The sequence below is a fragment of the Corvus kubaryi genome, unplaced genomic scaffold (genome assembly GCF_017639235.1).
Source record: "Corvus kubaryi isolate FWS band 111438036 unplaced genomic scaffold, C.kubaryi_AGA036_p1.0 split1-131, whole genome shotgun sequence".
Classification (NCBI taxonomy): Eukaryota; Metazoa; Chordata; class Aves; order Passeriformes; family Corvidae; genus Corvus; species Corvus kubaryi.
The window spans coordinates 26938145-26961642 of NW_024582073.1; the positions used below are offsets into that span (position 1 = coordinate 26938145).

Genomic DNA, 23498 nt, shown 5'->3' on the forward strand with positions numbered 1-23498 from the left:
CAGCTGAGTCAGCTCCCCGAGGAGCCCGAGAGGTGCCAGGCACCCCCTGAAGCCCGGACCTGCAGCTGGGAAGAGGAGCTGTCCTTTCCAGGCAGCCGATGTAGCCGGGCTTCCCGGGGGACACACCTAAAGAACCCGCTGCCCAGTTTCCAAAATCCGTCACCCACCATCCCATCCCATCCCTCCCAGCCCACCCACACTCGGGGACAAGGCAGAGAGGGGCTGGGCAGGTGGCATCCCACCAACCTCATGCCACACGTTCCTCTTCCAGCCCGGGATTTTTCGGCGTTTCTGTTTAGTTATTGAATAAAACACCCTGTTTGGCAACAGGGGAGCCAAACCCACGGCACGCCTCTTATTTTTTATTGTTGTTTTCACGCGTCAGGTCGCCGTGTCCCTGTAGCTGCCGAGGGGGAGTGGGAAGGGCTGGTTCGAAAGCAGAAAAAAATAAAGAGCTCCGTTTCCACGGGGAGCCCCGTTTCCCGGAGGGGAGGAAGGTTTCCCGGCTGGAGCGGGGAGGAGCGGGGCGGAGGAGCGAGCCGGGCGGCTCCCCCGCCTGCCTCGGTAAGTGCTCCCAGCGGAATCCCCATCCCCATCCCCATCCCCGGGCGGATCCTGACACCCCTTCCCGGGCAGGGCTCCCCGCGGGCGCGGCTGCCGCTGCTGCTCCCCGCTCCGGGCGGGACCCCCTCTATCGCAGGCTCCCCCAGGCACGTCCTGTACCCTCTGCCCGAAGGACACCCCCCCAAACACTGTCTTCCCCCCGGGAAGGGCTCCCCCCGCTCTTCCCCACCTCCAAGACAGATCCCCTCGGCGGGCAGGACCCCCAGCCCCTCCCCGGGCTGATGCAGGGGCAGATGTGCTCCACTGCATCCTCGGCCTTTTGCCCTGCCTGGGGTGGTGGTTTTGCTGTCCTGGGGGTTGGCGCTTTTGCCCCAAGAGGTTTGGCGGGTTTGACCCCAGGAAGGGTGGATTTGGCACCCCGAGGCTGTGGATTCGCACCCCAGGGGGAGTGTCTTTGTACTCGAGGCTTTGGTGCTTTTGCATCCCAGGAGCTGGGGTTTTTGCTCTCCAGGTTTTGGGGTTTTTGCTCCCCAGAGGGTGAGGGTTTTGCCTCCCCAGGGTTTGGTTGGCACCCCGGCTCAGCTCCTAATGCCAATGAGCACCCCAGTGCTCGCAGCGCGGGTGTAACTTTGCCTTGAGTTTCACTGCCGGGATGTCTCTCCGCTCTCTCCTCTCTTCCCGGAGCAGGCAGTGGCTGCCAGAGACTTGCTCTGGCTGCGGAGGAGCCTCCTCGTCTGCCGAGAGGCGATCCCAAAGCGCTGTGCCCGCTGTGAATGAGGACTGCGTGTCCTGAACCATCAGCTTCACGCAGCCAGGCTGGGAGCAGCTCCGTGGGGAGGGATCCAGGATCCCTGAGAGCTGGCCCGAGTCCCTGGCACCCTGCAGGTGGGAAAGCACCGCGCTCCGGGCTCAGGGACGCTGCTGAGCTGCTTCAGCCGTCACTTTCGAAGGTAAGGCTGTTGTGTTTTGCTGTGTTTCCAGCCCCGGGGCTGTCAGAGAGGCTGTAGGAATTCTTCTGTTCTGATTTGGGGGTGGAAAGAAATCGTGCCCTGAGAAATGCTGCCCTTCCAATGGGAAAGTTGGATAGAGGAAGAGAGAGAGAAGGAAAGACAGTGCAGAGGCTCACTCGCTGCATGGCCTCCTTGGGTGCCTGCTGTGCCGGTGGGAGCATCCCTAGGGATTCTCCCCCTCCTTTATCACCACCCACAGCCTTGCACGGTTCAACAGATTGCTTGCACTGTTCAACAATTACTGATCTGTTGCAGTTTTCTCATGGGGAGGAGGAGGGAAAGGTGTGTGAGGTCCTGGGGCAGGTGTTGTCCTCTGCTGCCATGTGCTGGTTTCTACCTGATTCAGCAGAGGAGCAGAGCCTGGCAGCAAATGTATTCCCAGGAATATATTTCCAGTTTTCATCATTCCTCTAAGATTTTAAAGTGCAGTCAGCCTTGAGATTGAAGAGTGTTTTTTTTCCTCCCTTGCCATCAAAATATGCCTTTTACTGATGAAATTAACCTTTAGCTTGAGATTTGTCTGCTGAATAAATTAGGTCAAACTTTCTGGATATTAAAGGGGAACTGAAATGGTGGAGTTGCCTTGCTCAGAGAGCCTCAAAGCAGAATCCAACCCATCAGTTTCTTGAAGAGAAGCAGAACTATAATGTCCAAATAAGAACAATGCAAACCTTAAGGCATCTGCGATCCCCAGGAAGCTTGGGAAGATCCCACATCATGGTGCAATGGGGCATTTTTCCCTTTGATTTTACAGGAAAGACTGAGAGACTGATGCTGTAAAAAGACTCTGAGCTATCTCAGCAGCATAACCACATCGGTTGCTGTGGGTCACGGGGGAATTTAAAAGCTCTAGTATTTTAAGCTGAGGAAGTGCATCCCTGGGAAGGATGGCATAGCCTGCTTTGTCCCAATAATTTCCACAGAGAAGTTAAAATGGTGTAATCCCCCTGCTTTTCTGTGTCAGCAATTCTCCAGGTGGTTTGAGAGCAGCAATTCTTAGTTAAGTTACTTAATTTAGCATACTTAGGGTAAGGATTGGCTTCTCAGCCAAAGGCATAAAGGGATCCAGACATCCACCCTGATCTGCTTGGCTGTGGCAGGGACTGTGGATGAGCTTCCAGGGTCTCTGCCTGGGGATTCTTAAAAGGGATCAAGAGCAGCAGGATCCTGTAGTCTGCACCCTGAATTAGACTTCAAGGTTCAAACCTGAAGTTTCAAACATCCATCATCCCTTGTTCTTGTTGTTGGAGTACTGGATGTCAAATAAAGACAGCCTTATTTCCAGTCCCTCAGCCTTTGTGTTGATTAAAAAAACCAAAGAGACAAAAGAGTGCTTCTCTAGTGTTTTGTGAGTGTGGGCACATCTGTCTGCTGTTTTTGTGTGCTGCCATACTCCTGGATGTATCCTGCATTAAGGAGCCTGCTGTGAGTTTTTCAGTTGAGACCTTTTAACCCAGGCTGGTGGCTGAGATGGTACTTGAGGAGCACAGACAGCTTGCAAAGAGGAATTCTAATAACTGTGTCCTAATTCTGCTCAAAGTTTGAGTGTTTGTTCGCAGAGCAGTGAAAGTAATGATCTGCTTTAATTAGAGTTGTTCTAACACTGACACAAACTTAATGGCTGTGTGGGAACAGTCATTGTTTGCAGGAAGGTGTGACTTCAAAACCTTCTTGTCTCAGTGTTACATCTAAAAAACCAAATAATTAATTCAGAATTTTCCTCTATCATTCTCATCTACTTATGAAAAGAAATTTGACAGTGATATTTTAAAACCTTAAGTCCTGATGTTTTAAACTTTACAATTTGGTGTTGGATTTTTTTTTAAACCATCGATTTTTCATCAAACCTGATTTTTTGCTGTTCATGTCTTAGGAGACTTTCCCAATGCTGTGTGCTCTCCCAGGAGAACCTGGGGCTCACTGGGTGGTGCTCAAGTGTTTAAACTGGTTAGGGGTCAGCTTGAGGTGTGGATCAGAGAGCAGCTTTCAGATCTTGTAGAGGTACCAGCGGTGTGAGGACACCAGCAGGTGTGGGAGATGAGCTGGGAGATGGCTGTGGAGCCTGGAACGGCCCTTGCAGAGGCAGGTTCTCAGCCTGGCTCCCATGTGGCCGTGTGCTGTGTCCATGTGGTTTCCCCAGCCGGCTGTCCCTGAGCTGTCTGTGTGGAATATGCAGGGAGGAGAACAGGCTGAACAATTTTTTTCTGCCAGGAAATGTGGCTGCATTGAAATCCAACTGTTCCACAGGAGCTCATCCAGTCTGATGACATCCTCAGTGGAGCTGTTAGAAAGAATGGCACAGATTATCCTCTTTTCTGACAAGTATGGGAGAGCTGGAGACTGTATTTTTTTATTTTATTTTTATGGGGTGTTACTAGGATGTGGAATGTTGTCCAAGGAATATTTTCATTAGGACTGAGGTACTTAAGACACCCTGCAGACTTTTTGCAGTGCTGGCTTGGGGGCTGCCTGAGATGATGCCCAAAAAACCTGCTTGTTCTCAGTGCTGGAGCAGTAGGAGAGCTTCAGGTCTCAGTCAGTAACTCCCAGCTCCAGTGAGGAAGAGCTTTCCTTCTTTATTTTTTTACCTAGACAGCTTGAGCTATTTCTTGATTTTGTTTTTCACTTCTAATTTTTAACTTGAAAGAAAGGAAACCACTAAATCCAGCAAATAAACAGAAGTCAGGGGACGGAGCTGAGGATCTTGAAGGATGAGTAGGTGCATGAATACACAATTACACCTAAAGACAAGGTCACTACTGCTTTTAGAAAAAAGCAGCTTCAGAGTTGTATTGGAATGCTTGGAAGAAGTCAGCAGGTGGAAAAGAAGCAGCTAGGTGGTGTAGGCTGCTTGGAATTCTGAGAGGTTTTCAATATGGTCCCTCATGGTGGGGGCTTTTAAGGAAATGAAGTAGCCCTGAGTTAAGAAGGAAGTTCCTTGTGTGAATAAACACTTGTCTGGAAGGTGAAATGCAGGGGGGAAGTGGATGGTGAGTTACAGAGAGGTCAGTGATGCTCTTTACAGGGATAGGGGCTGGGATACGTGGGATTCTATCCATCTCCAACTGGAAAAATTGTGAATCATGAAGTGGTGATATTTGCAGGCGAAAGAAAGTTTAATCAGGGCATGAAGGATAATGTCTGACTTAATGAACTGAAAAAAAAGGTTTTGTGAGGCTCGCTGAGCATTAAAATAGAAGAAAGAATTCAGCTGTGAAGTGATGGAGTTTGGAGAAGATGGAGAGAACTTAATTTCCTAATTTCATCCTATTTTCTCATCTAAAGCATCAGGCTCTGAGCTCTTGTTGCTGCCCAGGAACAAGCCTTTGGATGGCCACAGCCCAGTGGAAAGGCCAGCTCAGTGCCACTGCAAACCGTGTCAGGGATGGTTGTGAAAGGGGAGCAGGACAAAAGAGAGATCACGCCCTTACGTAAATCCACAGAGCATTTACCTCTAGGAAATTGTTTGGAGGTTTGGTCCTTCTCAGAGGCTCAGAAGAGCAGAAGGGATGGCCAGGAATCCTCCATTGCTTCCCTGTGAGGAATGAGCAAGTTGGCAGATGAGGAGGGGGCTGGGGGGGTGTGAGAGAGGTTAAAGAGCCCACCAGTGGCACTGAGGGAGCCGACGGGGATGGGTTTTGTGACGTCTCTTCCAATGCAAGGACCGGAGGGCAGCGAATGAAGCTGGCTGGTGACAGGATCAGAACAAGCAAAAAGAGGTACAGGGCTGAGCTGTGAAGTTGTTGCTACAGGAGGTCATGAATGCTAAAAGCTTTCTGGGCCAGAAGGGAAGAAGGACAACTTCATGATTCACAAGTCACTGAAGCCATCTTTCGATGTAATTGTGGATCATAGGCTGCAGGAAGGACAAAGAGATGTTGGGAACATTTTGCTGCTTTGTTCTTACACTCCTCCTGAGGCAAAGTTTGGTTCCTGTGAGATGAGGCATGTTGGGCTACAGGGCTGTTATCCAGGCCCATCCTCACACTGCACTCAGTAGGATGCCCTGGAGATGTGGGATTGACCTGAAGGCACTATGGAAGCAGATCCTGGTCACAGTAGAAGTGCTGATATTTAAATACAACCATTTCACATCTGGAAATATTTCTGTAATTCTCTTTTCCCCACAAGTTTTGTCTTCGTGTTCCCTCAGCTACACCAGTGAGCTTTGAACTGCTGGAGTTTATCCAGGGCATCATTCCCACCTTCCCAGGTACCTGTGACACCACTTGGCCAAAGTCTGGGAACTGAGCTGGGGACACAAGCACGTGGATTTCCTCAGTGGAAAAATCCCCCATTACAGAGTTGGGAGCATCATCTCCCATCTGGGCACAGAGGGAACATGGGTCTGGGGTCACGGCTGCCCCTGAGACACCTCAATCTGATGATCTTTAAGGTCCCTTCCAACCCAAATCTCTCTGTGGTTCCATGATTCCATGATTCTGCTCCCTGTGTAGCTGCTGGCAGCCCTGCTTGGCCATTCAGACTGGAGGATGGAGCTGCCCACCGTGGTAGTAAAAAAACTCTTGACTTCAGAGCTTGAAAAAGCAGCAGGAGCATGGACTGAGCAGTGGGGTTATGGAAGCAGCCAGCCTGGGCAAGCAGCCTCAGCTGCTCTGGGGGTGGCAACGACAATAATGAGAATATAGAACCACAGAATGGTTTAGGTTGGAAGGGACCTTAAAGATCATCTACTTCCAGCCCCCACATTTTGTGGACTTGGCATGCTGTTCAGTGGGATTTAGCCCAGCTGCTTTAATTTTTCATTTCAGTTGTTTTCTTGTCCTCTCTCTGCTCTCAGTACATTTCTATTTTTCTTTTTTTTTTTTTTTTCTGGTTTCATGCTTCATCTGATGATGCATTTTCATTCACAGGAGGTCTTTTAATTGCTGTGAAGGACTTCAGTCAATGCTGCACATTTATCCTCACCCGCAGGATTTCAGGCACTTCTAATGGGCTGCTAACCCCAGGACAGTGATGGCACAGGCACAGCAGGGTGTGTGGATTTTTCCTGGAATAAATGAAACAAAAACACTACTTCTGTCCTTCCTTTCACACACCTACAAGTCGTGCATTAAAGTAATTCTGGTTCTCCCCTTTTGTCTCGCTCAGATTTTAATGGTGGGAAGATGCTGATGGACAGGAATGAAACTTGGCTCTCTAATTTCTCCTCTGCTGCCTCCTCCTTTGCGAGGGGAGGGGTCGGGCTCCAGGAAGCGCTCGTTGGGCTCATCCTCACCCTCATCGACGTGGTCACACTCCTGGGAAACACCACCGTGTTCCTCTGCCCGGTGGTGGAGAGGAGGCTGCGCACTGTCACCTACATGTTCATCATGTCCTTGGCCATGGCAGACTTCCTCGTGGCCTGTCTGGTGATGCCCTTCAGGTGAGGAGCATCCGTGGGGCAGGAGCAGAGAAGTATAAGTGTCCTTTCTGCATCTGCTCTTGGAGCAGGGCTGGGATTCACCCGCTGGGCTCAGGGCTGGGCTGAACCGTGGGTTGGTGGCTGTATGTGCTTCCCCGGCTCTGCTCTGTGTTATGGATCCCCTTATAATGCAAGGAGACACAATTCCCAAGGGTATTTTTCCTGTTGGCCACATAGGGCCCCTGGCTACTGATCTGAATTTGATTTCCAGCTTTGCACGTGGGGCTCCAGTTGTTGAGCCCCCTCTTCCAGGACTAGCCCTGAGTATGGAATGTAAGGAATTTATTCAGTATAAGCAGAGTAGTTTAGGCTTCCCCTATATTTCTTGGTGGAAGGGGCACTGGAGAGGGCAGGTGTCCCTGCATGCGGTTTATATTTAGGAGAGCTTCACCTGGCTAAAACAGTGAAACCAACACAGAAAGCAGCTGACTTGTCCTGGCTGTCTTGTCCTACAAAGCAGCCCTAGGTTTGGGTAAATCAGGGAGCTGCACCCTATTTTGAGTTCCTGGGGCAATATGAGGAAGCTGAACTCTTTTCAGGTTCTATGCTTCAGTTCTCATGGGGCTGCCTATTCCTTTGAATTTGGCACTGAAAAATATTGTCCCAACAAGAAATTACAAACTGAGTTAAAAGTTCATGGTATCAGGTAAAAAAAAGCAGTTAATGATACTCTTAAAAAAAAAATTATTGCTAATTTCAACATTAATCTCGGTGAACTTTAAATTCAGGTTCTGAAATTATCATAGAACCATAGACTGGTTTGGGTAGGCAGGGTCCTTTAGGGGTTATCTAGTCCAACCTCTGCAGTGAGCAGGGACACAGGCACCTGGGCCAGGTTGTTCAGAGCCCCATCCAACCTGGCTTTGAACTCTTCAGGGATGGGGCAGCCGCAGCTTCCCTGGGCAACCTCACTCCTCTCACAACCTCAAAAAATTTCTTCCTCCTCTCTATTTTGTATCTGCTTTTAGTGATGTTTTACTTAAACAACAAAAACTATAAAGGGGAGCAAAGATCAGAGCATGGATGGTCCTTTGTGCCCCTCCTGGTGTTGCCTGGTGGGGAGACCTACCAGCTCTTGGTGGCCATGTGGTGGGGAATGGACCCTGTTGGCTTCATCAGCATTGTCCAGCCCTGCCAACACAGTGGCTGTTGTTTCACACCTTCCCACTGTTCTGGCTTCACATCTCTGCTGCTCTTTTGGATTTCAGTTTGCTCCTCAGTTGGCAGGTTATCATGTGCCAAAGGGAAAGAAAAGAAATGATCTTAGGAGGCAGTTTGGCTCAAGAAAATGTGACAGAAAGGAATGACAAATTTGTCACTTGGTGTCTTAATTTCATAAGAGTAAGACTTGTGTTTTGTCCCTGGCTTGGCTGGTTTGCAGGAGCAGTTCAGCTGAGCTTAGGTTGTTGTCTGAGTACTCCAGCCAGTCTGTCATTTCCAGGCTGAATAGCTCCAGCTATTCTTTTCCTCTGCTAGCAAAAGTGCATGGCAGAGGTGACTTCATCATGTGTTTCTTTGGGCTTCTACTACGCCTTCTTATCAGCATCATTGCCAAGCTGCAGAGATCTTTTACCTCAGAGAAGAGGGGTCAGGTGTCTGCATCCCACCAGATGTGTGCAGGTGAGAGCTGGGCACCTGCTCAGCTGGCAGCTGTGTGCAAGGGTGCCCTGACAGCAGCATGACTCCTTCTGGGAGACCAGGGCACACCACAGGCTCTGCAGCATCTCTGGGGATAAGGAGGACTCCGAGGAAAGGCAAAATGGCACCCAAGTCCAGTACTGAAGCTGTGCTTCAATTCTAATGCCTCATTTCCCTTCTGTAAAAGAGCCATGTAACTTTTCCATGTGTGTGCTGTGGGATCCTCCATGCTGCCCGTGTGGAGGCCACCACAGTGGAAGGACAGGCTCTGCTGTAGGTTAATGTTTGCTTGGGTTTTTGTGTGGAATCCCACATAACAAAGAGCTGCCAAGGGCTGGGACCCTTCAGCAGCGCTGCATCCACCTACAGCAGTTGCTGTGCTCTGGAACAACCTTCATAAGTCGTTTTAATGAATTGGTGCTAATGAGATGTAGATCAGGCATTGCTTTCCGACACCAAGTTGAATCTTTCTGCTCTTGCTGGACACCTGAGCACTGCAGCTCAGCAGCCCTGATCTCACCGTATTTAACCAGCAAGCTGGGAAGTTACAGGATAATTAAAGCTTTGCAGGGCTAGGGAGTTACTCATCAAATTCACTCACAATGGTGATTTCAGCAGCACCCCAGGAGCTGCAGAAAGCTGGCGAAAGGAAGGAGAAGCAAATGGCATCTCATTGAATGCTATAGAAACATGCATCAGCCTTCCTACAGCTGCCATATGTTCCTTCCTTCACTGCTCACTTCTCACAGGGCCCTCTTGATTTTGTTGGAAATATTTTTGGAACCATGTCTGCTTTTTGCTGGTGTGTTTACCTTGCTGAGGCATTTATGAGCTACATAATGTACAATCTGCATAGGCTTCCTCCTAGGATGTTGTTTTTTTTTTTTTTTTTTTTAACCAAAGTGGAAGTCCTTTCTGGTTTTGAAGCATAAGATCAGATGGGAAGTGAGTTTCTTGGCGATCTCCCATGCCCCAGGAACTGGGGAGAAATCATAAAAGTCTGTGCTGAGTAGGGCACTGGGAAAATGCTGTGATAAACGAAGCTGTGAGATGTAAATCTGGGGAGCTTTGTGGGGCAAAGCAGCTCTCTCAAGGCATTTAGGCTACGAGAAGCACAGGTTTACTGTTCTTCAGCCATGCTCCAGCCGTGGGGTGCTCCTTTCTTGGGTTGTGGTTTGAGAATGAATCCCTGCTGTCTGAGCTGTGTGCCCATCTTTAGTACCTGTGTGATAAAATATGGCATTACCTCAGCGCAGTCATAAAGAAATAGTCACAGAATGGTTTGGGTTGGAAGGCACCTTAAAGATCATCTTGTTCAGCCCTGGGCAGGAGCACCTTCCACTAGACCAGGTTGCTCAGAGCCTCATCCAGCCTGGCCATAAACACCTCCAGGGACTGCACAAACTCAGCCCTTCCAGCTCTGACTTCCCCCCGTTTTTTCTGGCAGCATCATTTACGAGGTGACGGGGGTGTGGCTGTTTGGGAAGCTGTTCTGCAAAGTCTGGATCTCCTTCGATGTCATGTTCTGCACAGCATCCATTGTCACGCTGTGCTTCATCAGCCTGGACAGGTACTGCTCCGTGGTCACCCCCTACCACTACTCCAGAAGGATGTCCCGTGGCAGGTGAGTGCAGTTGCTCCTCACTTTGGGTCCCTTCAGGTTGTCACTTGGCCATGGCCTACATTGACCTGGGGCTTAAAGAGCTGTTGACAGGTGCTGCCCAGAAGCAGCGTCATGTTGTGAAAGGAACTTTGCACCATTTAAAACTGCAGAAAATGCTTAATGTGGTGCAGGAGAGGACAAGGAAGATGCAGCTGAGGGGATGGATGGTGCTCCTGGGAGAGTATTTTTTGAGCTATGGATGGGTTGCAAAGCGGGGTAGAAACCAGTGATATGGGCTGAGTTGGACCTACAGCCTTTTCTCTCTGAAGTCATTTCATGGGCATTTCACAGAATCACAGAAAGGCTTGGGTTGGAAGGGACCTTAAAGATCATCTTGTTCATCCCCCTGCTGTGAGCAGGGACACCTTCCACTAGACCAGGTTGCTCAAGCCCTGGCCTTAACACTTTCAGGAATGGGGAAGGACTTTGAAGAACTTCTAAGGACTAGGTGAAAGGGGACCCAGAAGGATGCATGTAGCAGTAGTCTTCCCTCTCTTAAACTCACCATCTTTTCTGAAGTGATATTCAGGGAAAAAAGGGAGAGTTTCTAAGCTCCTATGAGGGTTTCATGCAAAAGGCTGCTGAAATGAGGACTGCAGGGTGGGGAAAGTCATGAGGGTGGGCAGAGAGGACAATGCAGCAGTGGGGTGCTTTAGAGGGTGGGTTCAGGCTCTTCTAGGCACGTTTTTCCCACTGTCACTCTTGCTGTGTCTGATTTGTGGATCACAGGCAAAGTGAGGAGGGGGCTCTCTGGCCCCCCGGCACAGATTCTGTGATCTGGTGTCCCTCAGCTCCACCATCACACCCCAGAGGGTGAGAGAACGGACAGCTAGTAAAGCTGAAACCAAAAAAATCTAGACGCTGTAGTTTCAAATGCTAACAAACATCTTCTGTAAAACCTTTCCTCATCTTTTCTCAGCCAGCTCTGAGCACTCCTTACAGTGGCCCCAATTCTGTCAACTACAAACCAATTACCTAATTGTTATTCACATCTGGACTTGCTACACCCCAGCTTTTTCCCTTCTCCAAGCCCTGCTGGACTGCTCAGCAGCAATATCCCACACAGGTTACCATGGGGATTGAATCGTACTGGATGTTCTCAACTCAAAATTACTCAGACCCTCTCTCCCCTCCGCATCTCTCTCCTTTTGCAGATGCATTGTGATGACCTGCATGGTCTGGGTATATTCTTCCCTCATTTCCTTCCTTCCCGTCATGCAAGGCTGGAATGAGATCCCCGGGGTGGACTTTGATGCGGGCAGAGAATGCATCTTCGTCACCAACTGGGTTTTTGCCATTGTGGCCTCCGCCCTGGCGTTTTTCCTTCCCTTCATGGTCATGTGCAGCATGTATTTCTTCATCTACCGCGCCTCCCGCCTCAAGGCCACCCGCATCATGTCCCAGACGCTGGAGATCCACTACCACCCCAACAGCAAGCGGCAGAACCACCTGCAGCTGGAGAACAAGGCCACGAGGACCATCAGCATCATCATCTCTGTGTTCGTGCTCTGCTGGCTGCCCTACTTCGTGCTGAACGTTTGGCTGGCGGCCAGAGGCACCGACTCCACCAGCACGGTGCTGGTCAGCACCTTCAAGATCATCACCTGGCTGGGGTACTGCAACTCCACCATCAACCCCCTGCTCTACGCCTTCCTCAACAGGGACTTCCAGCGTGCTCTGAAGAAGCTGATCATTTGCAGGCACAGGTCTCAGGTGGACGTTGGGGAAGACATGGTTTCCATAGCCACGTTTTCCAAGACTGCTCCAGACCTGGAATACAGCGTGACAGTGCCCAACGGTGCCCTGAAGGGCAAACCCAAGTCATAGGGATTCAGGATCAGTCACTGGAGGTGGTGATACAGAAAGTGCTGGAGCACATCCGAATGGGAAACAAGGAGTAGGAAAATAGGGGAAGAAGGGGCTGGAATATTACAGCTGGGGACAATACAACAAAGACGCATTTCTTCACCTTCCACAGTTTCAATAGGAGGAACTTGGAAATTTTAGGGGCAATTTGTTACATTAATGGAGCTAATTCATTCCTGGATAACTATTTTTCTAACGAGCATTTCCTAAGACAAATCCAGCCTTTGCATTGGGTAAAAGAAAAAACCAGCATGACATAATGTGACCTTATCTTCGTGCATATTACTGGTGATCTGTGTCAGGTGGGACACTGTTTCTTATCAATCAAGCCACTGTAGCTCTCATCTTGCAGCTTCATTACAGATTTGACCAGTTTTGATAACTCCATGTGTCAGTCCGTGTCTGGGAATTAGGGGAGGGATGTGGCCGAAGAGCAGAGCTCACTTCTTAAAGAGGCACCACTCTGCAGCCTGGGCTGTGCTTAGGGTTCAGCTCACTGGCTTCTGCAACATCTGGATATTCAGAGCTTTCCATGGCTTTCTGTGAATTATCTGTGAGTTTCCTTGTTAATTCTGGAAGGGGAATTCCCATGTGGCAGACCCCAGGAGATGAGAAAGATTTGCTGCACCAACAGGAGCACGGAGTGCCCAAGGGTTTCAAAGGGAGCTACAGGCGGCCAACACCATCTAAAGATGGGATGTGAATAGGAATTACTGTGTGTACACTGTGGTATCTACCAGAGAGACATAAAGATAAATGGGAATGATTATTTTTATCACTTCCAAGTGCTTGTCTGGATTTCCAACAGCACTGGCTCCCTGCAGGAAAGACAGAAGTGCCTCACTGAAGGGTTACTCTGAAAACGTACCAGGGGACTGTCCTGCCCTCAGAGGTAGCAAAATGCAGTAGGACCTGCCTGGAGCAGCTCAGCCACTGAAGACACCAGCACAAGGGTCAGGAGTTCTCTCTCAAGAGCCTGGTAGAAAAACCAGCCCTGCCCTGGGGTTCAGCACTGGTTCTCCTGTCAAATGACTCTCCATGGAAAGGGTCAGGTGTCCCAGATCCTATGACTCCAGTAACAACATGGAAGTGGTAAGTACTACACCTTATTCTGGGGGAAGCATCCCATGGGCACAAAGGTGGACAGGGCAGGAATCCTGCTGCTGCCACCCAGGTCATTTTGATAAAACAGGACAAGGAATGCAGTTTCATTCCCAAGAGCTATGGGGGAGGAAGGGAGCTGAGGGATAGACAACATCCTGTGCAAGAATGGGACAGGACCCCGATACTGCACAGCACAGCAGAGCCCCAGGCCAAAGCCCCTTTTGCAGGGCTGTGAGCTCACAGCTATTCCACTTTGGGTGTTTTTCCACAAAACAGCTGGCAGGGAAGCACACACCATTCAGAGGAAAATCTCTCTGCTTAGAGAACAGCCTTTCTCAGTCAAACCTTGGAGGAGGAGCAAGGGGCAAAGACAGGGACAACACACTCCAGTGCTTAGAGAAGCAAAGACTGATCAGAGCTGAACGTGGCCAGATACTTCTGTGGCTGGGCAGGGACCTCCCACACAGGGGAGGATTTGTCCACGCCTTTGGGGGCAAGTGTGACATCCCAGAATATGCAGACACACGTGGTGTGAACACATATGCCAGTTTTGGTACTGAAATGCTGCAGGGCCCTTGGAATAGGTTGCTACCCACATGCAGATATACAGCAAGTTAAAAATACCTTTTTCCTCATTTCCTGTGCTCCACCTGTAATCACTGAGCTGGCAGGGAAGGCAAAGAGGCTCCATGTGTGGCCATTTCACTGTGCACTCGTAGCTGATGGAAACAGGGAAATCCAAGGCAAGAGGACACGCTTAATTCTCCTGCTCTAACCCAGCTAAACACAAATTCTGCTCCTGATCAGATATTCACTGCAGCATTCTGGCTTCACCTGGACAAGCCAGTATCTAGAAGAGTCATCCAAGAGCAAAAGAAAGACAATCATTGTAATCTACTTTTGCCTTATCATAAAGCTGCAGGGTGTCAGCTGGTTTAACTGCTGGTCACATTGTCACACCACAGTGCAGTGATCCCCAGAAGGATTTGAATCCAGTACTCTTTTAGGAAACTGATTTCAGAGACTTTAACAAATTTGAGTCTGTAAAAGAGAAAAATACCATTGTACAAGAACAGTTCTAACAGCGTAAGAATTATCCCTTCTCCCCTCTCTGGTGTGCGACTGCCCCCATAATCCACCCAGTTTAGAGCTCAGTTCCTTTCCTTCTCCAGATCCTATCTCACTTCCAAGCAGCACGTCCAGTTTTGCGTCATCACACACGTGGTGGCCAGTGTTAGACAGGGAAGCTAAGGAAGTTTCAGGAATGCAGAGCCCATCCTGTTCCCACTGCACAGGGCTGCCATCTGCAGCACACACGGATGCAGGCTTCCAACAGAAGCAACTACTATTTTGTCTTATAAATAAAAAAAGTTTATTAAATCATTCAGACTTGAAAGAAGTCACAATAATCAATGCACTCAACAATTACAGCAAGTGCATCCTGTACACCACCAACCCAAATGGATTGATTCCGTATTTTATAAATAAAAATTAACATATTTACAGTGAGAAATAAAAGCATGGCATTAGGCAGTTAAAGTAGCAGATTACACAAATGCCTACCAGTTGATTTTTTTTAAAAAGTACAAATCTACAAGATTACATACGACACGTATGACTTCATTAGGTTTAAATTTTCAGAATCACAACATTTTTGTACATAATTTTGACTATGGCTCTTCCAACCACTGCCTATAAACCCCCCCATTTAATGGCAAAAAGCTCCTTTTCCTTCTCTACAGCTTCATCTGTATAAGATGCATTCCCTAAGATCTACAGTAGTGCAGAAGTATGAAATGATTTTCTCTAATGACAGGCTATGGACAGTGACAATATGTACAACTGTGGTACTTTTTTGCTTTAAAAATAGTGCAGATTCCCAGTTTACCCACCAGGGACAAAAATGGAGTCAAAGTTCATTTCAAAATCATCTTCATTTCACCAAAGAGCAAGTGATCCAGATAGACACTCACTAGGCTTAGAGACTGTAATTTGCTCTATAAAAATACAGTATTTTAATTCTATTTACATGTTACAGATCTCTCACTCACCCAGCAAGCTGACATTTACAAGCTTCAAAAAACCCAATAAACCCCCCAAAAAAGGATAATGGAGCACAACATTGGCAAGCACAGCAGCTGGACCCGTCCACCTAGGAGAGCAAAGGTAAGGAAAATGGAATGTGAAAGGTTTGGTTACTGGGCTTCAAAGTAAACGAAAATCTGTCCAACACGTCTTATACATTAAACATGGCAAAAAAAGCTGAAGTAAACTATTCCCAAGATAAACATTCTGCATCATAGGATCCTTCTGCTGAACAATCCCTGTGAAACCTGCCGAGTAGAAGAAGTGATCCTGAGGATAGTTATTTGCTTGGTTGTCTGGAATGTTTATTTCCTGATAGACTCATTGTCCGTGACCTCTGCCTGAGCACGGGTTTGGGTGGGAGCTCCAAGTCTTCAAAGACAGGATTTTCTATGATTGCTGCAGCCTCTGGTCGTTCAGTGGGACTTGGAGAGAGCATGTCCTTCACCATGGTGTACTGGAAGAAAACACAACATGTATCACATGAACCAAGCCATAAATTCTTCCTTATTTAATGTCCTGGCTTCAACTGTGGCTGTGTGAATAAGTGGAAAATACCCCCAGCTGCTTTCTGAGTTATTTGGGTACTAGTGCTTTGGCTCAGTAGTTAGAAGTGCATTAAATATTTTAAAATGTATCACTGTGCATCTGTTAAAGTGTCTTTACTGTCAAGAACTAAAAAACAATTTGGCAAACCAACTCTGACTCAAGGTTTAATAGCTATAAAACTTCACATTATTTGCAATCAAAATTAAATATATGATACATAATTTATAAGTAATTTTTAGCTTCATGCTTAAGCCATCACATATTAAGCCACACTGAATTTTCCTTGTGGCAAATTAGAATTTTTCTTTAAATATACAGGTAGTTTGAATATCTGGTTCAAATTTGATCAGAATTAGTGTCCTGCTCCAGCTGAGCACAGCACAGCCCCTTCTCCCAGGCAACCTTGAGCTATAGAGCAGGAAAGGCTGGTCTCATTTGGCCACTGGTCTGAAGCTACCTTGAACACCTGAGAGCACCTCAGCTTTTTGCTGGAGAGGTTTTGTACATCACCTCCTCTTTACCTGCAGCCACATCACTTTACACACCTGACTAATGAGAACACAGCACAATTTGCTCATGTGATTTCCCTCTTGGGAGGTCCAGTTCTGGAGGGGATCCCATACAGTCATGGTGCTACTTAGAGCCTCCCCTTTACCTGTCAGGAAATCTGCACTTTCTCTTTGGGGATATGGGTTTGTTGCAGGAAATCATGACAGGATGCATGTGAAATGGATGACTGCAAGTGATAAAGGGAAGCCAGGCAGAAATGTATTCCTGGAGGAAAACTGACAAAAGTGTCATGGTGCCCATTACTGCAATGTTATAGCTTTCAAACGTAGAGAAGTACAGGGATAGAGAAATGCATCTTAATAACATGAAAGCAACCTGGTTTCTCCATTTTTACCTGCAAAGCAACTGAAAAACAAAGAAAAAAGCTACAATTACTAATGAAAAGGCTACAAGTAATAGCATCAGATGTACCCACCTCTTGGGCATACTTCTGAGTGAACAATGGTGGAAAGTTCAAATTTCTAACATCACTTAAGGTCTGCAAAAATATGAAGAACAACATGTAACTTTTCCAATTCTTCAGTAATATTACCCTATCCTTCAAAAATATGCAAATCATGCAAACAAATCAGCCTGCTGGAATAACCCCCTTTGTTTTAAAGTGTTGCTTTAGTGGTTAAAAATCACAACAGTTGAACAGGTAAGTTGCTGCTTCCCTAGGAATAGAGCCTGCAACAGGAATTGTGCTACAAGAACTGTGATCTCTGCAGTTTTGTATCAGCCAGATAGATAAACTTGTACTTTCTCACTTTAGCTCAACAAAACCAACAAATCTGTGCACCACCCATAAACCCCCACGATGGCCTACACCAGTATTAAAACCCATGAAATGACTGTCTCTGCCTTAACAACGTAAGCACCAGTCTTTGTTTAACATTTAAGGAGGAACGAGCAGATTTATCAGCAGTTTGGAAAACAGTTGTGTTGGGTATTTCTGTGTTTCTTCCATACAAAGGCCACTGGCTCCATCTAGTGACAGTATTTTTCCCATGTTCAGCCAGAAGCACAGTATTTAGCACTTCCTTTTTTTTGGAAGGATCTCCTCTTTTACAAAAGTTTGAGCACAAAATACAAGAGTTCTAAAGTTAAATCAAAATCCATTTCACTACTATTCCCCTGAAAGTATAAAGTGACCAGTTAATAATGATGGACAACAGTCCAACTCCTCTTCAAGAGAACTGAGTTTGATGACATTAAAATGCTTCAGAAAACTTTCCTCCTTTTCTGCCAGTTCAGTCTGCATTTAGTGATCTGTTTTCCAGCATCTGATTTGGAAATAAATTGCACTGCTACTGACTAACTGCTCACAGCTTGAGACAGGAGCAGCTCTCATGCTCCACCTCTGGGGATTTTTCCAGCCAGTTGTCACAAATTCCTAGAATTTGCTGGGTTACTTGGTCAGGCAGAGCATGTTTTGCTTCAGCAAGCAGTGCTAATGCTTGGCTAATGCCAATGAAAACCTCAGTGCAACAACTCAGAAATAACTACTGAGTAGCCAAACTCCAGAACTTGGCAATGAAAGGGCACGGGTTTCTTTTTAGGAAAAAAAGAGTGAAGTGCCAGTGAAAATCCTGGAAAGTCAGGGCACTCTTTTAACACTCTTTTGAAGTACAACACTAAAATCAGATGGAATTTAGGTTTCATTCTGATTACTTGCTTTGCTTCTATTCTTAGGAGAGAAACCGGAAGGGCAAAGCCTGTAGTCACTGCTGTGAGAGATCTGAGAATCCAGGATGGCTCTTTCCTGGGTATTTTGTTTCCATAAATCTCATTCAGGAAAACTGAAATTGGTTTCAGTGCAAGGGGTTCAAATTAAACACTAGTTCCTCCTCTTGACTGCCATTTTGTGCCATGAAAAGCCACAGTATTTTAATCAACAGAATGCAGCAGGTGAAGCACTTGGTCAGGCTCCTGTTCAAGCTGTTTCTTTGTCTCTGCTAAACCCACTCCATCTTCACCTGAGAATATAACCACCACAAGCACATTTAAATGATAAATACAAGCTTTAACGACTCTCTCTTTCCTGCACAGCTTGCCACAGAGGATAGACCTTTCTGGCTGCAGCCCCTGTTCTCCACGAACTTGTTCCTGAGCAAGATGGATCTCACACATTTTAACAGCAAGAGCTGTAATGCACCATCAAACATCCCAAATTCACATCTGGTGCAATGAAGGTCATCAGTTTATAGGAAGATGGTGCTTGAAGCTGAGCAAGACTCCCAGCTAAGACTCACTATAGGAAAAGGAATGGCTATTTTTCACCAAGTGCTCTGCGTGAAAAAGTACTGCAGATGCAAACAAAGGAAGAAATAATAAAAATGCACAGCATGGTTCTAATTCTTGAATGAAAACCAAGCTGGTAGGCTTAAAGTCACAAGCTGCATTTGTTGCTTGAGTTCTTGGATATCGTAGTTCAATGGTTTCTCTTACTTGGCTTGGCAACAGAGAAGCTTTATAAAGAAATTAAAGCCTCAATTCAACTGCACACATTAGGAAGACTGCAGTTTATTTTCAGTGATTCAGGGGGTCTGTACAAGGCTGATAAAGAAGTTGTGCTCCAAGCTGCAAAGCTTTTCTCCAAAGGAAACAGGACAGGAACCTCTTGCCAGTGTTCACCAAGCAAATAGCTATTTTAAACAAATACTCAAACTGAGGATAACCCAACACCATACATACCTTGACCCTCTCCATCTGTGTGCTGAAAGGGTACAGCAGCTCAAAGAGAATCAGTCCCAAAGAAAAGATATCCACCTTGTGCGAATAGGTGTTGCCACAGATCTGAGAAGGCAAAATCAGGGTCAGGGCAATCAAGCTACTCACTGGATGCAACGACGTACAAAGTAAACAACCCTTGCAAATCCACCTGTGGAAGTGACCAGCCCTGTGCAGAGCTGAAAGCTACAGCACAGGCACCTTGGCAAATTCCAGTGAGCGCCAGGGAGCGAGGTCCTGATCCTCAGCGCCTCTGCGCTGCAAAGCAAAATATTTCACCTTACTTAAATCTCATGCACAACAGTGTGTCCTTCCTCAGTTAAGTGGAATCTTTTACCCTCCTATACTGCATTAAAAGCAAGAAAAATTAATGCATCCAGTCTGAATAATCAGCCACTTTTTTTTTGCTATAACAAATATATATATTTAAATACTCATTTTGGAATTCAATTTAGCTCAAAACTCTATTTTGATGAGAAAGAATTTAAGTAACTTGATTGCAACAGTTTACTAGGAGTGCCTGATCTTAGAGTTCCCAGGAATTCAGGGCTCTTCCAGGCACTGCCAAACACAGCTTTGGAGAAGAGAGCACAAACCTGTTCCGGGCTCATGTAGAGTTTGGTCCCTACTTGTCCTGTGTGCCTGGCATAAGCCGGCATTGGGGTCAGTACTGATTCCTCCTCCTCATCTTGGTCCATAGCAGTCACCAGTCCAAAATCCCCAACCTTTACTATGTCATCCATTGTGAAAAATATATTGGAAGGCTGAGAAAACAAAGAGGTGAAAAGAAAAGAAAAAGTAAGTAACAAACAAGTTGTCTGTGTTTTGGTCGTTACAACACTCAGAAGCTGTCAGGGTTAAAAACACTCACTGCACTGCTGAAGGATAACAGTTAGAAATTGTAACTACTCAGAAAAAAGGAATTACTTCTACATTAACCACTGCCTCTTCCTGAAACTCAGACTGCTCATTTCTCGTCATTCAGAAGAGGTTTACCAGCAGCACACAGGTTTGAACACACACAGAGTTGACACTGCTGGGAACAGCACAGATAAGTTATCCAGCTCCCCATCACATGGCATTTTCACACCACATGCTGCAGTTCCAACTCCTGGGCTTTTTTTATTTTAATCTCTAAGTGCTAAAGTAGTTGCACATAGGGCATCATCTTAGTGTTAAATTATAGATACGATGGGAACAAGGTCTGCTTTTCGGTGTAACTGCGCAGTTTAACGTGGGAACAGCTGTTTGCACAACAGAATTAAAAGTTTATTTTTGATAGAAGCTTAAGAACTTTGCAATTCATAAAGGCAGCAACAGTGATGATGTGGCATAACTCTCCTTTAGCCTGTTTGCCACACACCACCATCCTTGCTTAGCCTATTGATAAAAGAGATGGAACAGAGATGTGCCTTTGCTCATGGTGCACATCCCAGTTAGTTTTTCAAATTTGCTTCCTGGCTGACAGAAGAGCACCCACCAAAAGGATGATTATTTATTTGAAATATAACCACTCCAGCTGGGTTACAAATACAGACACAGAGTTTTGGGGGAAGAACAGCCTGATCCTGCAAGGGGAAGGAAGCAGCAGGATGCTGTACAGGGCCAAGCTGTGGTGAAGGGGAAGGTGGTGCTGGGTAAGCTCCTCTCAGAGCTCCTGGACCTTTGAGGCTGGGAGAACATGGTCTATGCTTTGCTGACATAAACCCTGCAACGAGTAGGCAGGCAGATAGAAGGCAATATTTTCCCACAAGATAAAGGACTACAAAGCTGACCTATTTCAAAGTCCATCTGACTTCCTCAGTTAAAGACAAACCCACTGCACCCACAAGAAACCAGACAGAGAAAAGGCTTCTTGTTTTTTTAGGCAATGTCCAGCTCTGAGATAAGCACTACAGAAACAGTTCCACAGTGCCCACATCCTGCCTCTGAAACTGCTTCCTGAGCCAGGTCTTAGCTCCCACTGTATTTCCCTGTAATGAATGTCCAAACCTTTGGAGTCACAGTGCATTCAGGGCACAAAAGCCACTGCCCTGTAAACCCACAGCATCTCCAGGCTCTTGCTGAAGCATTTACAGAGTACCCACCCCCTCAGTGCACACCCACATGTTCAAAAGACTTGATGTCAGAATTTTAATGTTCAGGGAACAAACATCTCCACTAGGAGTTTGTATCCCATTGCCTTGATCTCCATTCTCCTGCTCCACCAAACATACAAGTCAAGATTTGTCTTGCTTCCTGGGGAAAAACTCTTCGTAACAGAAAGTTTATTTCAATTCTTCTCTGGCCAGACACAGACTGTCTCTGAACAGGCTGGCACATAGTTTCTACAAGTAAGAGGAATGGACTTTCTGTTATTGCAAAATACCAGCAAAAATAAACCATCAAGATCACATTAGGGAAGAAGCCTAAGGCAGATGCACACAGTTTTGATTTAAATCATCAGAAGAGTACAATCAAATATAACCACCCTCTAGTTTAGTTATCTTGCCACCTGCACAAAGAGATTTCTCTCCATATTCTTCAGTCACAGTAAGAATTCTCATTTTTTCACAGACATGAATAAGCTTCTCACACATATGAAAGGCTCTGTTTAATTCAATTAATGCTGTAAAATGTATCCAAGACTGTTCTTGCAGTTCTGTGAAACTGATAATTTCTCTTGAGCTGCCAAGCATGACCGACAGCTTATCCTGGGAATAACAGTAAATTCACTTGACAGACAGACTCTTGTTTCTGCACTTCATTTTCTTCAAAAGAATTTGAACTCTGACCTCTTCACTTGCCCACATAAATTCTTGCCATCTTGTCATTACAGTATCTCTGATTAGCAGGAGCCCAATTAATGCATTTTAATGTGCACTGTTAATTTAAATATTCAGATTACTTCTTGGATCTTTTAATATGCCCACATAGAAATTTATTTTCACACAGATCTACCAGCTTTTGTTGGTGCCAATGGGAGCAAGAACTGGCCTCTGCTGTCACTGAGCTCTGCCTGTAGCTAAGCCAAAGTAGCTTTGCAGGTTTTTTACTTCTTAGTGCTGGCACCAGCTCAGGGCTGCATGACCAATCTCTTGGACAAATTAGAACAATAGATGAGATCTCCTCCTAGGAGCTTCTGAAAAGTATAGAAAATAATTAAATACACTGGCTGTTGTTTTGACCAAATTAACACATAACAGACAAATAAATAAACTTTGGGATCCAAGAATAACATCTATACAAGCATAGAAAGTTTCCTGAAGGAAGAAGTTGTTCATCCAAGGAGAATGTTTCCAAGCTGGTTATACCAAGTAAACAAAATTAAATCTCTTGTTCAAACTGCTGCCAGCATTGAACTTTTAAGATGTTCCAACAAAACACTCCACACCTGCTGATTAATACAGTTTTAAGTGAAGATCTACATAAGGTTTACTGAACAGCAAGCTCAGTGAAGACTGCAGAGGGCTACAGCTGACAGTATTCTTAAGAAAGGTTATTAATTAACATGCCTAGCAACATATTAGTACAGGGATTTAATTACTTTTATGGTCAGTTTCTCAAGCACTAAAGATTTGTCAGATAACTGGTTCAAGGTAATTGCGAGGGCTGATGGGAAAAGAAAATACTTGGAAGGGTTCATGAGTTTTTCTAACTCTGACATATCCTTTCAGGATTATTGAATTTGAACCTTTTACTGCCACATCTGAGATGACATTTTTTAGCTTTTCCTTCTGCGTATACCAAATTACCATTACAGTCATTTCAGTAATTACACCACTGAAGGTAGGTATTAATGCCTCCTCAAGTCAGCAAATAGAAACAGAACTGCCTCTCCACATTTGGCAAAACGGATCCATTTCTCAGAGCTTGGCCTAATAAAACTAACTTCAGTTGGGCTCTTCAATTAAATTTGTGTATTTGGTAACACATACTGACACTTCCAGCCAGTGCTTTGAATCACAGCAAAATTAGGCACTATCATAGGAGGATCACGAACAGAATGAAAGAAAAGGTGCAAGTTACTCCTGACTTCAGTTACACTAAGTACCAGAGGTTCAAACCACCTTTCCCAGTCCTCACTGTGTGGATGCTATCAGACATTAAAAGTACTGTGAATCCTTCAGAAAGCTGCACTGTGATAGCTGGCACTGACTCAGAATTCAGCTGCAGGACACTTTACATTTCAATCCCAGAGCAGTAACACTTAATTTTTACTTTCTCTGACCAAGAGTAACACTGCTCCTTTTAGGCTGTATTGCTTTAGAAAGAATGAAAATACCAGAATTAGAATCACAGAATTATTTAGGTTGGAAAAGACTTTTAAGAT

General features: G+C 46.1%; 2 protein-coding genes across 3 annotated transcripts in view; one reads left to right on the forward strand and one right to left on the reverse strand.

The window, feature by feature from the left end:
• The first annotated feature begins 262 nt into the window (after positions 1-262).
• Positions 263-15402, forward strand: LOC121676509 (octopamine receptor-like). Of its 2 annotated transcripts, XM_042053123.1 has the most exons (7): positions 263-564; positions 1252-1514; positions 6449-6570; positions 6687-6960; positions 10085-10261; positions 11455-13258; positions 15309-15402. In XM_042053123.1, the coding sequence occupies exons 3-6, from the start codon at positions 6552-6554 to the stop codon at positions 12125-12127; spliced, it is 1143 nt and encodes a 380-aa protein (XP_041909057.1). In that variant the 5' UTR covers positions 263-564; positions 1252-1514; positions 6449-6551; the 3' UTR covers positions 12128-13258; positions 15309-15402. The 2 variants fall into 2 exon arrangements, with proteins under 2 accessions (XP_041909057.1, XP_041909058.1); XM_042053124.1 differs by lacking the exon at positions 6449-6570.
• The window catches only part of EIF2AK3 (eukaryotic translation initiation factor 2 alpha kinase 3), a 42508-nt gene continuing 33633 nt past the window's right edge, over positions 14624-23498 (reverse strand). The window contains exons 14-17 of the mRNA XM_042053122.1: positions 19783-19950; positions 19151-19252; positions 16890-16952; positions 14624-15812 (exon numbers count right to left, since the gene is read on the reverse strand). Of these exons, the coding sequence (XP_041909056.1) occupies positions 15636-15812; positions 16890-16952; positions 19151-19252; positions 19783-19950 (510 nt within the window). The 3' untranslated portion in view covers positions 14624-15635. The remainder of the gene's footprint in view (positions 15813-16889; positions 16953-19150; positions 19253-19782; positions 19951-23498) is intronic.